The 14,084-nt window shown below is 47.7% G+C and overlaps 1 protein-coding gene across 1 annotated transcript in view; it reads right to left on the minus strand.

Moving 5' to 3' along the window:
• Positions 1-12,093, minus strand: part of sec16a (SEC16 homolog A, endoplasmic reticulum export factor) — a 13,748-nt gene extending 1,655 nt beyond the window's left edge. Inside the window, 27 exon segments of the mRNA XM_029444692.1 lie at positions 51-133; positions 286-423; positions 687-792; positions 868-924; positions 1,011-1,109; positions 1,196-1,257; positions 1,260-1,362; positions 2,238-2,282; positions 2,412-2,857; positions 3,469-3,670; positions 3,809-3,922; positions 4,013-4,153; positions 4,329-4,434; positions 4,546-4,657; positions 4,758-4,875; positions 4,961-5,042; positions 5,128-5,225; positions 5,631-5,873; positions 5,954-6,092; positions 6,425-6,486; positions 6,886-7,028; positions 7,144-7,327; positions 7,656-7,854; positions 8,055-8,181; positions 8,289-8,377; positions 8,511-8,665; positions 8,779-12,093. Of these exon segments, the coding sequence (XP_029300552.1) occupies positions 51-133; positions 286-423; positions 687-792; positions 868-924; positions 1,011-1,109; positions 1,196-1,257; positions 1,260-1,362; positions 2,238-2,282; positions 2,412-2,857; positions 3,469-3,670; positions 3,809-3,922; positions 4,013-4,153; positions 4,329-4,434; positions 4,546-4,657; positions 4,758-4,875; positions 4,961-5,042; positions 5,128-5,225; positions 5,631-5,873; positions 5,954-6,092; positions 6,425-6,486; positions 6,886-7,028; positions 7,144-7,327; positions 7,656-7,854; positions 8,055-8,181; positions 8,289-8,377; positions 8,511-8,665; positions 8,779-12,093 (6,768 nt within the window).
• Between the last annotated feature and the right edge of the window lie 1,991 nt (positions 12,094-14,084).

Genomic DNA, 14,084 nt, shown 5'->3' on the forward strand with positions numbered 1-14,084 from the left:
GTCTTTTTAACACAAACTGACGAGGTTCACCAGGACAGAGAGATAGATACCTGTGGAGCAGCGCAGGCGTTTGGTGAATTCTGCAGCTGATTTCCTCCTTCGCAGCCTTCGAGAGGTTGTTGATCGTCAGGAGCTGAAGCAGGGAGACAGGAGAACACGTCAGCACAGCGTCTCCTCCTCATCAGGAGCACCTCGCTTGTGAATGTACGGTTACACATGTAAACTGAGACAGGGTTGTTTATCGCAATCATTTAGATTTCATTCATTTTGACGCGTCACACGCACCTGAACTAGGCACAAATAGGTTAGCGGGCATGGGCATCGGTGCCAAAGGAGCGAAGATGTCTGCAGGAGCCGGACCTAATCCTCCCGGTTTATTAATTCTACTGGGGTTCAGAACATCCACGTATCGGCTCTTTGTGCCTGAGAAGAGAGAAACACGTGTGAGGGACAAGAAACGGAGCAACCAGCTGTGAAATGGATGGATGGAATGATAGTTTGGGCTGTAACATGTCAGTAAGACCAAGGTGAGGTCTTTAAATGTCTTGTGAGTCTGAAACCTGAAAGCTGTTGATGTCATAGAAAACTGCATTTTCAGCCCTTTTTGCTTGAAACATTACTTTCACCCGTCAAATCTATTATGCAAGCTCAAGCGTGAAGTTTGTGAAGCCAGAGAACAATCTCACCTGCCCTCCTGGAGAACATGTTGACAGGAGGCCCCCCCGTCGGCGGTGCGACGAGCATCTGAGGCATCTTGGGGAAGCCAGCGGGAGGTGGTGGAGTTGGCTTACTCTGAAATAAAACCATAACATCAGAAGTGTCCTCAACTCATCGTGTGCCGACATCGTATTTTACAACATGACAGACCTCCTCTTCAGGCTCGTTCAAGTCGACCCATCTCTGCTTCTGTTCATCCCACACAATCTGCAGAGAACCCAAGCCTCTCGTTACAACCAGCACACGTACAGGAGAGACACACAATACAGAGGAAGGCTGCATATACCACTTACAGATTTGTTTTTGTCATCTGGTAAGTGAGCCTCATTCTTCCCCTTCCTAATGATCCAGCTTAGCAAGCCCCCCACTCCTCCTCCACCACCACCACCACCCTGTGTAGAGGAAAGGAACACGGATCAGTAATGAACGTTGCAGGAGCTCAGACAGAAGATCTGAAAGGTTGTGTGTGAACATGAACCTTTTTCGGGGAGTCCTTCTTGACTCTCTTGGCCTCTTCTTTGCGGGGCTGTTCAGGAATCGAGGTGGAGGCGGAGAGGCCTGCTTCACTGCAGAGTTGCTCCGCTCCTCTTCCACCCGAGTGGGAGTGGAAGATTCAGAGGTGGTGCGAGAGCGACGCCCGGAAGCCTGAAGACAAGAAAATACTGGTCAGAATAATATATATATAATATATATTTTATTAATATATATATATATAATATATAATATATATATATATAGATAATATATATATATATATATATATATATTATATATATATAATTATATATTATTAATATATATAGAATAAGATATATCTATATATATATATATATTATATATATATCTAATAAAAAATATATATATCTCTTATAATATATATCTTTCTCCCCTATCTATTTATCTATATCTTTCTCCTCTCTCTCTCTTTTACTCCCTCACTATCTCTCTATTTTTTCCTTCTCTCTTATCTTTTCTTCCTATCTCTCTTTTATTCTATTTTATCTTCCTCCTCTCTCATCCTCTTTCTCATATTTCTTCCTCCTCTCGTCTTCATCTCTCTATCTCTCTCTCTTCCTCCCTCTCTCTCTCTCTCTATCTCCTAATCTCTATCTCTATCTATCTCTCTTCCTTAGATCACTCTCTCTTTTCTCTGAAGCAAGAGAGAGATCGCCCTCTCTCTTTTTATATATCTCGAGGATATATCTCTATTATATAATATAGTATATATATCTATATATATATTATATATATATATATCTCTATATATATATATATATAATATATATATATATATATAATCTATAGAGAGAAGAGAGAGAGAGAGAGGGGAGAGAGAGAGAGAGAGAGAGAGAGGAGAGAGAGAGAGAGAGGAGAGAGAGAGAGAGAGAGAGAGAGAGAGAGAGAGAGAGAGAGAGAGAGAGAGAGAGAGAGATATAGATCTATCTCTCTTTTTTAATATATAAAAATATATATAAAGAAAAACAATATTCCAGCAGTAAATACGTGAAACACAAACGCACATGTATTGAAGATTGTGAAACAGTCCTCGATCTCCTCCCAGGAACCTGCAGAGCCAAAAAAGACAATGTAATCACTATTTTCTATTACATTGTGCGCGCCACAAAAGCAAGTCCACTTCTGTGGATGAAGAATTGTGAATGGGTGAAAGAAAAGATATTTTCTTTAATACTCACCATCGCCATTTGGTCGTAGAAGTCCCTCTGGGGAGTGAAGGAGCTCCCGGGTGGGGAGGAAGACATTGGGTGCATCTCTGGTGGGGCGTGGGACATCTGCTCTACAGGTGGCATGTGCCCAGGAGAAGAGGGCATGTGGTGAGGCATCTGGAGCGGCGGGGGGTTCATCTGTATCGGTGAATGCGGCATGTGTGGGGACATTTGGCCCATTTGGCCCATCTGGAGAGGCGGGGGACACGGCTGCTGATGGGCTCCTGGGTACATCTCTATCTGCTCAGGTTGAGGCTGGAAGGGAGGAGGGGCGAAGCCGGGATCCTGTGGAGGGTAGCCTGAGATGGGCATCTGGCCTGGCGGGCCACTGGGGGGGACTGGGTAGAACTGGGGCACATCGTTGGAGGGGAAAGGCTGCGGAGGGGCCATCCCGTCCTGGAGGATAGAGGTGGGAGCTGAGAGAAAGAGATGAGGTGTGATGCCTTTTGAATCTTGCTGACATGTTAAAAAGGAAACGACAAGGAACAACACGGACAGTTATACACTTTGTCCACAGAATTAGCACACGCAGCATACGCCGTTTCTTTTGTGGGAAAACCAGCTAAAGGTGGACGACAGATCTTTACTAATGCCAATAAACAAGTGAGAGGCTCCTTCATCCTTCTGGTGTCACGTTCAACGCCATTTAAATGCATCGTTGGTTTACATCTGTTACTCATTCAGTCCCCGTTCAAACCAGCGTTAGTGATTGTTGAACAGACGGTTCTGATGGTCAGCGAGATAAAATGACCAGTTCTGTCAATGGAGTCTGGTCTGCCGGCTTAGAGGAGATATAACAGATCATCCTCATCACATCTAACTCTGACTGGAGTCTGACTGCAGAGTCATTTGTGTCGGGAATAAATGAAGATTGTAACACTAAAGACAAAAGCCAGGTTTTAGTGGGTGTTCGTGGGGCTTTTGTCCACACACACACACACACACACACACACACACACACACACACACACACACACACACACACACACACACACACACACACACACACACACACACACACACACACCTGGAGGCATCAGCTGCACTCCCTGCGGAGGGGCCCCGGGCAGTAATGAGCTCATCAGTTGGTTGTCAGGAGTGGAGCCATCCATCTCCACAGGCATGTTGTACGGCTCGGAGGGGCTGGGCTGGTCCAAGTCGGAGCTGGGGCTGCTGCAGTCGTACTGTGAAGGACTTGCTCGGTCCTCACTGTATGTTATCATCCCCGTCTAAAAAACATCAAACATTTGAACAAACTACAGATAATAACTCCAAGTAGCACAATAGAAATTCTTATACTCAGAAAATACAACTAAAACTAAATGTTTTATTTTGAAAATCCTCCCCTTTTCCCTCCTCTTCCTCACCCTCATCTGTCCATCCAGCTGTCTGAGGTGGATCAGCCATTCAGGCTCATTGAACAGCTCCTGCTCGGGCTTCTCCTTCAGTTGTGGATCAAAGAATCGCAGCTTTTCCGACATCTGTCAACAAACAGCGTAAAATGTCACGTCTATTTCCCTAAAGCTGGAACGTTTGGGACAGAGGAGGTGCAGAAGAAGAAGAGTAAGTACCTGTATAATTTGGCTTATGAACACAGGAGAGTAATAGGAAGGCTGCATGAGGACATTCCGAGAAATAACTTCACAGTAGTGGAAGGCCTGAGCACTCAGACCTGCTTCAGCCAGGCGGCAGGCGTAGATCAACTTGAACACCTAATAAAGGAGAATAAAGAGCAGAGACGTGTGATCGTGGTCGTAGACGGGCAGGGAAACGCTTCTTTAGTAGTGAGCATTGACCTATGTATTGTTTTATACAGCACATAGTATAAAACACCAACAGAGTGTGTGTTGGTGTATTCATTTATCTGTAAATACCCAAAGGAAATACCTGGAAATTGGGTTGTAAGCACGGCTGGGAGCCCAGAGACTGAGCATACTCGTACGCCTCCGTCCTCTGGATAGCGTCATTGCTCGCACATTGGTAAAAGGGCAAACTGAAGAGACGAAGATAAGATTATATGTGCGGCATATTACGTGCAAACTGTATCGTGGTCTAAAAAGGTCCCTTACAAAAAGGTGTGTGTGTGTGTGTGTGTGTGTCTAACCTGTGGTTGGAGCCAATCAGAACCATCTTAGCGCTCTTCTTTGTGTAAACTCCCAGACCAACTTGGGCCATCAGGTAGCAGAAGTGTGCGGCGTCGATGAGCCCCTTGGAAGCTGCCAACACACAACAAGTGCAGAATGTGAGGCAACGTCTTTGTTGTGGTGAGGAATAAAAACATTTATTAGTTCTCTGCAGCGGGAGATGCAATCCTACCGAGAGTGTCACCCATGGTGGTGATTGTGCGCGTGTCCAGGTCCAGGGTGTGTGTGAGGTTAGACAGCACCATGGCCAGGTGAGGGCGCCAGTCACCCCACTTCTCCTCCCCGCAGCACTGTGGGAACGCAACACATCTCTCAGTTTAAGCGGCAATAGAGACACACAGGATGGCACGGCTGTAAAAAGAAGACGATGCTTACAGTGGCGGATGCAGGCATCCTCCCTGACATCAGCTGGTACACAGTCTGGAGAGGGTCGTTGATGGGCAAACTGTTGGCGAACCTACACAAACAAAGACACGTACAACATGACGTCCCAGAATGCAGCTACGTTCAGTCACAACCTTTCTGCGTCACTGGTGCATTACCTCGTCATGACACGTGCGTGTGTCCTGTTGTCCATCTTACTGGCCAACAGCAGGGCGTGGCCCCAGAGCCCGCCCTTCATAGCTGCTTCTAGTGCATCCTGTTTCACACACACAAGTGGAACTCATGTCACATGTCACAAGATAAAACAATAACAATAATAATAATAATAATAATAATAATAATAATAATAATACACTGAATTCATACAGAATTTTTCAAAATAAAGTTTTTAAAGCGAACTTATGGAATTAAAATTACATTTTTAATTTAAATTAAAGCAGAAATAATAAAAAAAGTTCTATAAAGAATTGAAAGCAATGACATAAAAAATGTTGAAATAAAATGATAATAAAAAGCTTTTTTAAAACAGATGTGTTTTGAAAAGTGATTTAAAAAGAAGTTGCTTTAAAAGTAACCAGTAAAATGAATCCTAAAACGTCCTACTAACCAGCCTGATCTCGTCTTCGGTTTGTTAAAAGCAAAGCCGTCAGCATTTCATTACCTTCTTGCGGCCGAACAGCAGCAGCTCCCTGAAGCGTTCCGTTTCCTTGCCGAGGTTCTCCGGGACAATCATGAAGGTGTCGGAGAGGAGCGACAGCGGTCCAGCTCCTGGCTCTTCCTCAGCTCGAGCCAGCGGTTCATTGTTAAAATCAATCAAGTTCGCCTCATTAGGACTTTTCCCCGGCAGCCACACGGAGCGATGCTCCTTCAGCAAGAGGTCAGCGATGTCCGTGCCGACCACGGTCTGAAGAAAGCAGAGCGTGACAGTGAGAGAGAGTTGTTTCAGGAAAATATACGACGTCACATTCACAGTTATGTCCGTACCCCGTTCTGTCTACAGAGCAGCATGATGAACTCCCAGAGCAGACGGGCAGAGTCCCGGTCCAAGAGGTTGTTGTCACGAGAGGACTCCAGCGCTTTGTTCTGGGAGAACTTTATCACGTCCACCTTGTGGGTCTCCTCCCTGAAGGACAGGATGCAACATGTGAGGCAGGTCAGCGGTGAGCCAACCAGAGCTCAACACACAGACTCTGTAGCGCTGGGCCTAAAGGACCGTTCAATCAAAACATCTCACCAAAAGACCAAAACCAACAATGAATCGGTCTAGTCTCTGTAGCTCCAACAAATGCACCTTCTGCTCCTGTCTGGTACTTACAGATCAGCTCAAGCATAGAGCGTTTATTTCTCGTCTCTTCTCTCAGTGGGAAGCTTTGTGTCGAGGCAGACAGGCCAGCGATGGTTTTGGTCATAGCAGAAAGAACTTTGCCAGTTTACCATTAGAGAAGAAAGACTTACTTAACAAGAGGGCCAGGGAAAGCTCGTAGTTCTGCCTGTTCCGGGGTGTCCTGCAGCATGGTCTGCAATACAGATGTGGTTCAAAACACAACTTTATACGGTCTTAACATTGTGTTAACGGTCAAATGCAAGTTCTCTAACGAAAACAATGACATGCAACAGGAGAGCAAAACATATTCAGACTTTATGCTGTCAGGTTGAGCAACATATGGAGAGCTAGAGCTGGATTTAGCACTAGACAGACAGACAGACAGACAGACAGACAGACAGACAGACAGACAGACAGACAGACAGACAGACAGACATATTGAAGAGAAGATTAAATAAAGAAGTTTAAACACAGGGAAGTTAAAGGGTTAACAGGGTTTTCAGTCCCGTGCTCGCAACACCTAATGCTTCAATCCCTTCCTGCCGTCACCAAACATCCCACAGTTCTGAGGTACAGTCTGTTACAAACGTACCTCCATGTTGTGGATATCTACGAGAGCAGGCTGCCCGGCCGAGGGGAGATTGGGCAGAACTTGGACCAGATGACCGCCGGGTCCGAAGCGGGCACAACGGTGGGGAATGCTGAACTTCTCTGGGGTTGCAGGACGAGGAGGAGCTACAAGGGAAAACATCAGTCAGACTAGCAGCAGGTAGAAGAAGAAGAACTCATTACGTCCCAGATGTGGAGGGTTAATTAACTCTGCGTTAACATTCACTGTGTTGAGACTCACGTTGGTCTGTTGCGATCCAGGTGCCGTCTGCGTTGTATTCAGGGGGGTAGAGGTACTGGCTGTAGTTCTGGGTAGCATCAGTCTGGTCGGGGTACTGTCCATACGAGTAGTCCACAGCCAAAGTGGAGGATGTGGCGTCATAGGCCGCTGACGTCAAGTCCGTCTGGCTTCTGTACACCTGGCTCTGCAGGGTGTGACGACAAACGCAGGTGATTATCCAAACAAGACAAAACAGCCTCATACAGTAAGATCGAACGTTTACAAGACCAACGACAACAAGATTAAAAACTCATTTCAAGAGCGCAGAGTTGGCTCTTTAGTTTGATACCAGAAACGTTTTGGAGTATGAACATATGAAGCCGTTTCCCACAGTTTGTTTTTAGCGACTCAATCGTCTTCTCTCTGCATGTGAAGGAGCGTACAGTACCGTCCAGGGTGTCGTACCAGTAACACGGCGTGTTGTGAATAGAAGCGTCACGTTTCAATACGAATGCAAACATAAAAACATTAACCTGCTGAGATCGTGAGCTGAAGCTGCTTCGTCTGCTGTTGTGGCTGTGAGAGCTGTGCACACTGTGAGCCGACTGCTCGCTGTGGACACTGCGCCGGTCAAACTCATCGGCGTACGCTTCTCCACGCCGGCGGTAATCATCGTCAAAACTGGCGTCGTAACCTGGATAGTACCGCCACGGATCCTCGTAGCCCTCCTTCCTGAGAGAGGGGTTTGGAGCACTACTTTTGTATTAATCAATCTGCTGCAATGTATGCAGTGCGAGACGAGTCACACATGTGACACGTCAGGCTTAAAGTCACACGTACACTATACACCGACAACACTTACTCCGCTCCATCTTTTACCAAATATGTAAAAGCAACAATATCGTTCACATGCACACATTTCCTCTGCATACCTGGCTGGATACACCTGCTGCTGGTTATAGTAGTTTTCTCTGCCTCTGTAGCTTTCGTCATAATTAGCCCAGTAGGCCTGATCATAGTATCCTCTGTAGCGCGGGTCGTACTGTCCGTAGTTGTATCCTTCACACAGAACATATGGAGAGCACGAGGATTCATACACACAGTGTGCTTTGTGAACAACAAGAAGTGGAACATGCATTTGTATTCTTACTAATCACAGCTTTTACCTGCATATTCACATTGCTTGGCGTAATCTGCATAATATTCACTATAGGCACTTTGGTTTGCTCTGTTGTACTCCTCAGGGAAGCCTTGCCTGGAGAAGAGAGGTTCACAGTTCAAGTGCCAGATAGTTACATAGTTCACAATGCTCTCTTAAAGAGACTTCATAAACAAATTAACGACTTCATTAAAAAGTGCTGACTCGAGTGAGAAACCGTTTCACAGACCTGGATGAAGGCCTGTCCGAGTACTGACTCGCTCTGGAGCTGGGTCGTTCTGGCTGAGGCTCTCTGTACTGGTAGTTTGGATCGCGATACGCTGTCTGAGTCTGTCCTTCATATCTGCCATACCAAGGATCTGTTCTGCCCCGGTATGCACCGTCCTGAGAGATAAAAGCAATGAGGGCTTGTCAGCAGCTGCTCATGCATGATCTTCTCCTTCACAACAAACGTGCACATTCACAAACCGGCATACAAAAAAGGACGTTCCACGTACTTGATAATATTGCTGAGCTCTAGGATCCCCAGGTGGAGGTGGGTACTGGCCAGGAGGATAAGGTGCTCTGCTGTCCGGGTATTCTCCATAATTACCATAATAGCCGCCATACATCTGCCCTGCCGCTGGAGGAGGGGGCCCATAGCCTTGCTGGCTGCCTGCAGCGGAGGGTGGTCGAGGTGGCTCTCCAGGAGCTCCTGGAGGTGCTGGTCCTCGAGGCCCCGGAGGGTAAGCATCAGCGGGAGGAGGAGCACTCCCTGCAGCAGGCCCCTGTGCTGGGGGTGGATACTGGTCACGGGAAGGTTGTGCTCCACTCACCGGAACAGGAGGAGCATAATTTTGTCCCTGCAGTGCAGCGTGAGAATCTGATGTCTTGGGAGGTTCGGCTGGTGGCGGCTGGATGATTGCAGCCGCTTGAGAAGTTGCTGGTGGTACCTGTGGGGTAGATGAAGAGGCTGCGGTCTGGACAGGGACATTCCCTTTTGCTCTCACCCCTTGCTGAGCATCTTTGGTAACCTGTAGGTAAAATCCATTACTAGACTGTGGAGACTCATGTTGAGACGCTTGGGTTTGGACTTGTGATTGGTGCATAGAAAAATCAAGCAGTTCATAATTTGATGGCTGATTATGATTAGAGACCGGAGCAGTCACGAGAGGAGCCTGTGGGTTAACTTGGAGAGGAGAGTGGCCGTCTCCAACCAATGATTGGCCCCTTGAAAGTGGGGGGTGGAGTGGCTGAGACGGCGCTGGAGCTGTGACGTCTGATGTTGCCGCTTCTGCGTAGTCTCGGGTCAGATTGAGCGGGCCCTGGTTAGAGGCTGAAGAATTGAAGCTTAGAGGTCCAGGGGCAAACACTGGATTCTGATTAGAGGTTACTGGAGGTGGTTGGGAGGTACTGGCCCCCTGTCCCTGTGTGAGTGGCCTCACAGGGGGGGTAGTTTCCCTAAGGCTACTTTGACTGAGTGCTTGAGCAGGGGTAGCGGGGGGAATCACACTGTAATTAGACACTGGCGGGGCAATTAAAACAGGCTGTTGGACCGAGTCGGACACAAGGAGCGACGCATAGCCCAGGTTGCCTTGAGGGTCAGTTGGCTGTGCCTCACTCACCATTGGTGGGTTCTCTAGGTTCTCCGAGTGTGCCGTTGTCTGGATTCTCTGGAGGGGCTGCAGGTTCAGTGGGCCATCCTCTGGAGGTTGGATGACATCAGCACTGGGCTCTCGTAAAGGGGCAAGAACTGCCGGGGCAGCAGGGGCGAGGAGGATGTTAACGCCTAAGCTGGAAGGATCATGCTGAGCCCACAGAGTAGTGGCAGGGCTCTCGCAGGGCCGACTGGCCCCAAAAGAACGGGATGAAGGTCGAGAATGAACCACTGGGTGTGGCAGATGAGGACCGCCACCTCCAGCCCCAGCAGGCAGGGGGTGTCCTGGGCCATAGATGTTTTCCATATTATCTGGTGGCTGCTCCAGGTTGCCAGTTATAGAATCCACAACCCCTTCCGCAACCATGTTAGCTCTATCAACTTCCGCAGGACGAACCCCAACCCCATGTGAGCGCACAGGTTCAAACGAGCTGTTTGCGCTGGCCTGAAAGATACCAGTTGGTTTGGGAGGGCTAGGTGTGGAGGGCCACATCTGCTCCGGGGGGCTCTGTTGCGCACCCATAGCTCCGGCTGGAGAGGTGTCGATCTGCTCAAAGTAGCCTCGAGTAGCAGCAGACAGGTTAGCGTCATCAGTGAGACGCGGACTTTCCTGCTGAATAAAGGTACCTACTACTCCCTGATGCCGACGAGTGCCACTTCCACTTCCATGGCTCATATTGCTATAGTTGGATGACACACTCGCAGATCTAATGGGTCTTGGAATAGAATCTGGAGTCTCCAGGTTAGGCCCGGTTTCAAACTGGTCTACTCCATGGGCTGCAGTAGCAGCAGGGCTGCCATGGATATCACTGGGTAATACTTCCTGGTTCGGCACACACTCCAAATTCTCCACATGGTCGTACTGCGAATCAGGAGGCTTCTGGGTACTTGCCTGTGGTGCATGGTTGCCATCATGCATGTATGGTAGGTGTGAATGATCTTGCAGAGAAGGTCCTTGGTAATCCAAAGGAACATCTGCATGGCCACTGTGGGCTTGTGGGTTGCTGTGATGCTGAAAAGAATCAGGAACACCATTCACTGCCTTATTCCTATCTCCAGCCAGTGTTTCTTCGTTTTCCACATCATTGTCTTTGAAGAACATTGAGAGTGAACCAGACTCCTGAAAGCATGGGACTGGGGCAGCAGCAGAACTAGGCCCAGGCCCAGTGTTGGAGGCATGAGATGCAGCAGAGGCAGGGTGGGGCTGAGGATGGGCCAGGCCAGTCCCCATTTGGTGGTAGCCTGAGTCCTGTGGAGGCATGCTGAACCATGAGTCCTGGGGGGCAGAGCCCTGACTGAAGTAGCTCTGAGTTTGGAAGTGGGAATTATGCTGCTGAGGTGCATTTGGGTCAGGCCATTGAGAACTGGAGGCATTCACAGGGCTATGGAGAGGGAGAGGAGCCTGAAGCTGGGGATGTCCGGGTTGTGTTGGAGGGGTGGGGGTGTTGTGATGGGGTGATGGAGTGTGGGAGGGGTACATCTGGGTCTGCGGAGGTAAATTAAAAGGCTGTGGCGGTGGGTCACTAGTAGGCTGGAAATAGTTCTGAACTGATGGAGGGCGACTTCCGTGATCAGGGGCCCACTGGGAATAGGAGGTGGGGGGAGGCACAGGCTGGAAGGGCTGAGGAGGAGGCCGCCCTTGAAATTCCTGGCTAAAAGGTGTCTGACTCGGTGCTGGCGCTGAGGCCACGTGTGGGGGCTCCGTGGCCATGGATGGAGTCTGTTCCATTGAATTAAAATAGCTCTGTTCAGTATGTGAGGAAGCATATCCTGCTGGGCTGGGTGCTGCGTAAACACCAGGGGATGCTGTACTGTGAGGGTTGAACAGTGTCACCCCCGGCAGAGAGGATGGTGGGGGACCTGGGGGAGCAGCTGGGACATCCTCCAGAGTCTGCGGTTGTGGGGGGAGCCCTGAGCCGGCTTGCAAGTACATGGCGTTAGGTGGGGCTTGCATTGGTGGAGGGTTGCTGTTGGGTATTGTTGGGGGACCACCTGCAGCCATAGGGGGAGGAGCTCTAACAAAAGCAAAAGGGTTCATCATGGGTTGAGTAGCGGGTGGCATTGCGGCGGTAGCTCCTGCTGTATGCTTTTGAGGCCTGGTCCTGCGAAACATATTGGGCCCAGAAGGAGGTGGGCCTGAGGCTCCTGGAGGTCCAGTCCGAGGAGGGGGCTGCATGGCTGCAGAGCTAACAGGTCCGAGGACCAGGTCACTCTCGTAGATGTCACTGAAGAGACTGAAGTCAGGCAACGCTGGGTAAAGAAAAGGAAAGAGGGAGTGGTGAACAAAAAGCTACACATGTCTCTCTGATGGTCACCGCACCTTTGTTTGTGCGCTGGTCTATTATTCAAACCAACGATGCAACGTGGCAACTTCTACATCAGCTCTAGGATGTAACGACAAATAATTCAGTAATATACTGAGTCGAACACAATTGACTGATTGTAATGAATGCCAACTTCGATTACATCCCACTCGGAGTATAATGGCTTTCCTAAAAAGCTTGGTGCTTATCTCACTCAAGCAAATAGAAGAATCAGGATCATATAAACAAATGCAAACATGCGTTTTATTCTGTAAGGGCAAATGTATAAAAGTGTAATGAAACATGAAACATTTGAGAAGATTAGTTAATCTTTCTACAGATTTAAAAAAGCACCTGCTTTCGGTCACACACAACTTTTGTCAGAAGGTCGTTTTGAATCTGGTTGCTTCTAGAAACAAGTCACAAATAGTATAATGCCATTATAGGTATTTATTTGGGATAGTTCATCTTAACAGGAACTCTCTGATGTAGCCAACAGGTGAACACACACTGCTAACTTGTGCAGCTGCTTTGCTTTTGTTATTGTTGGCAACTCATTTGAATAAAGATGCCGGAAATACAAAACATAAGATAGTAAAGCGCTGACTGTGTTATGAGGACATTATTAGCTATATCTCTCAGATCCATACAATGTGCAACTGTCAGTGGGAAGTTCAGGGGAGCTAGCAACGACTGACATTGAGCATTTCAGATGTTAGCATGAAAGAGCAGTCACAGAACGAGGTGGTAATGAAAGGGCTCTTGGTTAGATGAGCTCTACAGACGTGATCCCGGATCATTAAAGCTGCTCCGGGTTATAAATCCACCAAGAACCGTTGCAAGCTAACGTTAGCTAATGTTAGCTAACATTACGCCGACGAGCCAACATGAAGCAAAACAGTAACAAGTGAGCTGTTGAGATGCACACTACCGACTTCTGATCGTTACCTACACTTGTTAAACTCCACCCGGACACTAGCTAGCACTTCATGCGCTGACACAACATTAACTTAACGTTACACATTAAGCTGATGATGAGGTGCAGACTAGTGCTCGGCTCAACAGCTAACGCTAACGCTACACGTCCTAAACCCAGCAAAACAAGCTATCTAAAGTCACCTATCGTCTAAATACTGCCAACAAACTAACGACTTATCGTTTTTATACATATTCAACACCGATAGGGGCACACACCGAGCAGTTACACTGAGCGAGCATAATTTAACAGGTTCACTGCCTGGTCAGCTAGCCTTAGCATCGGTGCTTAGTTAGCATTGCCTGCTAACTAGCCTATGCTAACTAGAGGGTAACAGTTATACACACCAGATTAAAACGTTCAGAGCAACGCATTGTTAACGATAGTATATATTCACTCTGTCTCTAACGATGTCAGAAAAGTGTAAATATATAAATATATTCTTACAAATGTGCAGGACAGTGAGTCTGACACAGCGCCACCATCTTCAATGAACACATCCTACTAGGCTACGTGTACAAGCAGCGTCAAGGGCCAAACAAGGGTTGCGTCACCGCGGGGCGGGGCTTGTTAAAGGTGAGTTCTGCACATTTATCAGAATACCTTTATTGTCATTATACTCGTGTACAACGAAATGTCGCAGGCTTCTCTCTATGTACTGTAAATAAATAAGAAAACAGTAAATAAGTTGTAAAAAACAGTCAAGAGAGTACAACAATAGAAAGCACTATTTAAATTACAATGTACAGGTGAATTATAACATTTCCATTGTGGATGTAGTCTTTGAGGGGTGGGGGGTGTGTGTTTATATGTGTGTCACACAGTCCTAGGTGTGTGTGTGTGTGTGTGTGTGTGTGTTATTGTAATGTGTGTGATGGAGGAGCTCCA

The sequence above is a fragment of the Cottoperca gobio genome, chromosome 12 (assembly GCF_900634415.1).
Source record: "Cottoperca gobio chromosome 12, fCotGob3.1, whole genome shotgun sequence".
NCBI lineage: Eukaryota > Metazoa > Chordata > Actinopteri > Perciformes > Bovichtidae > Cottoperca > Cottoperca gobio.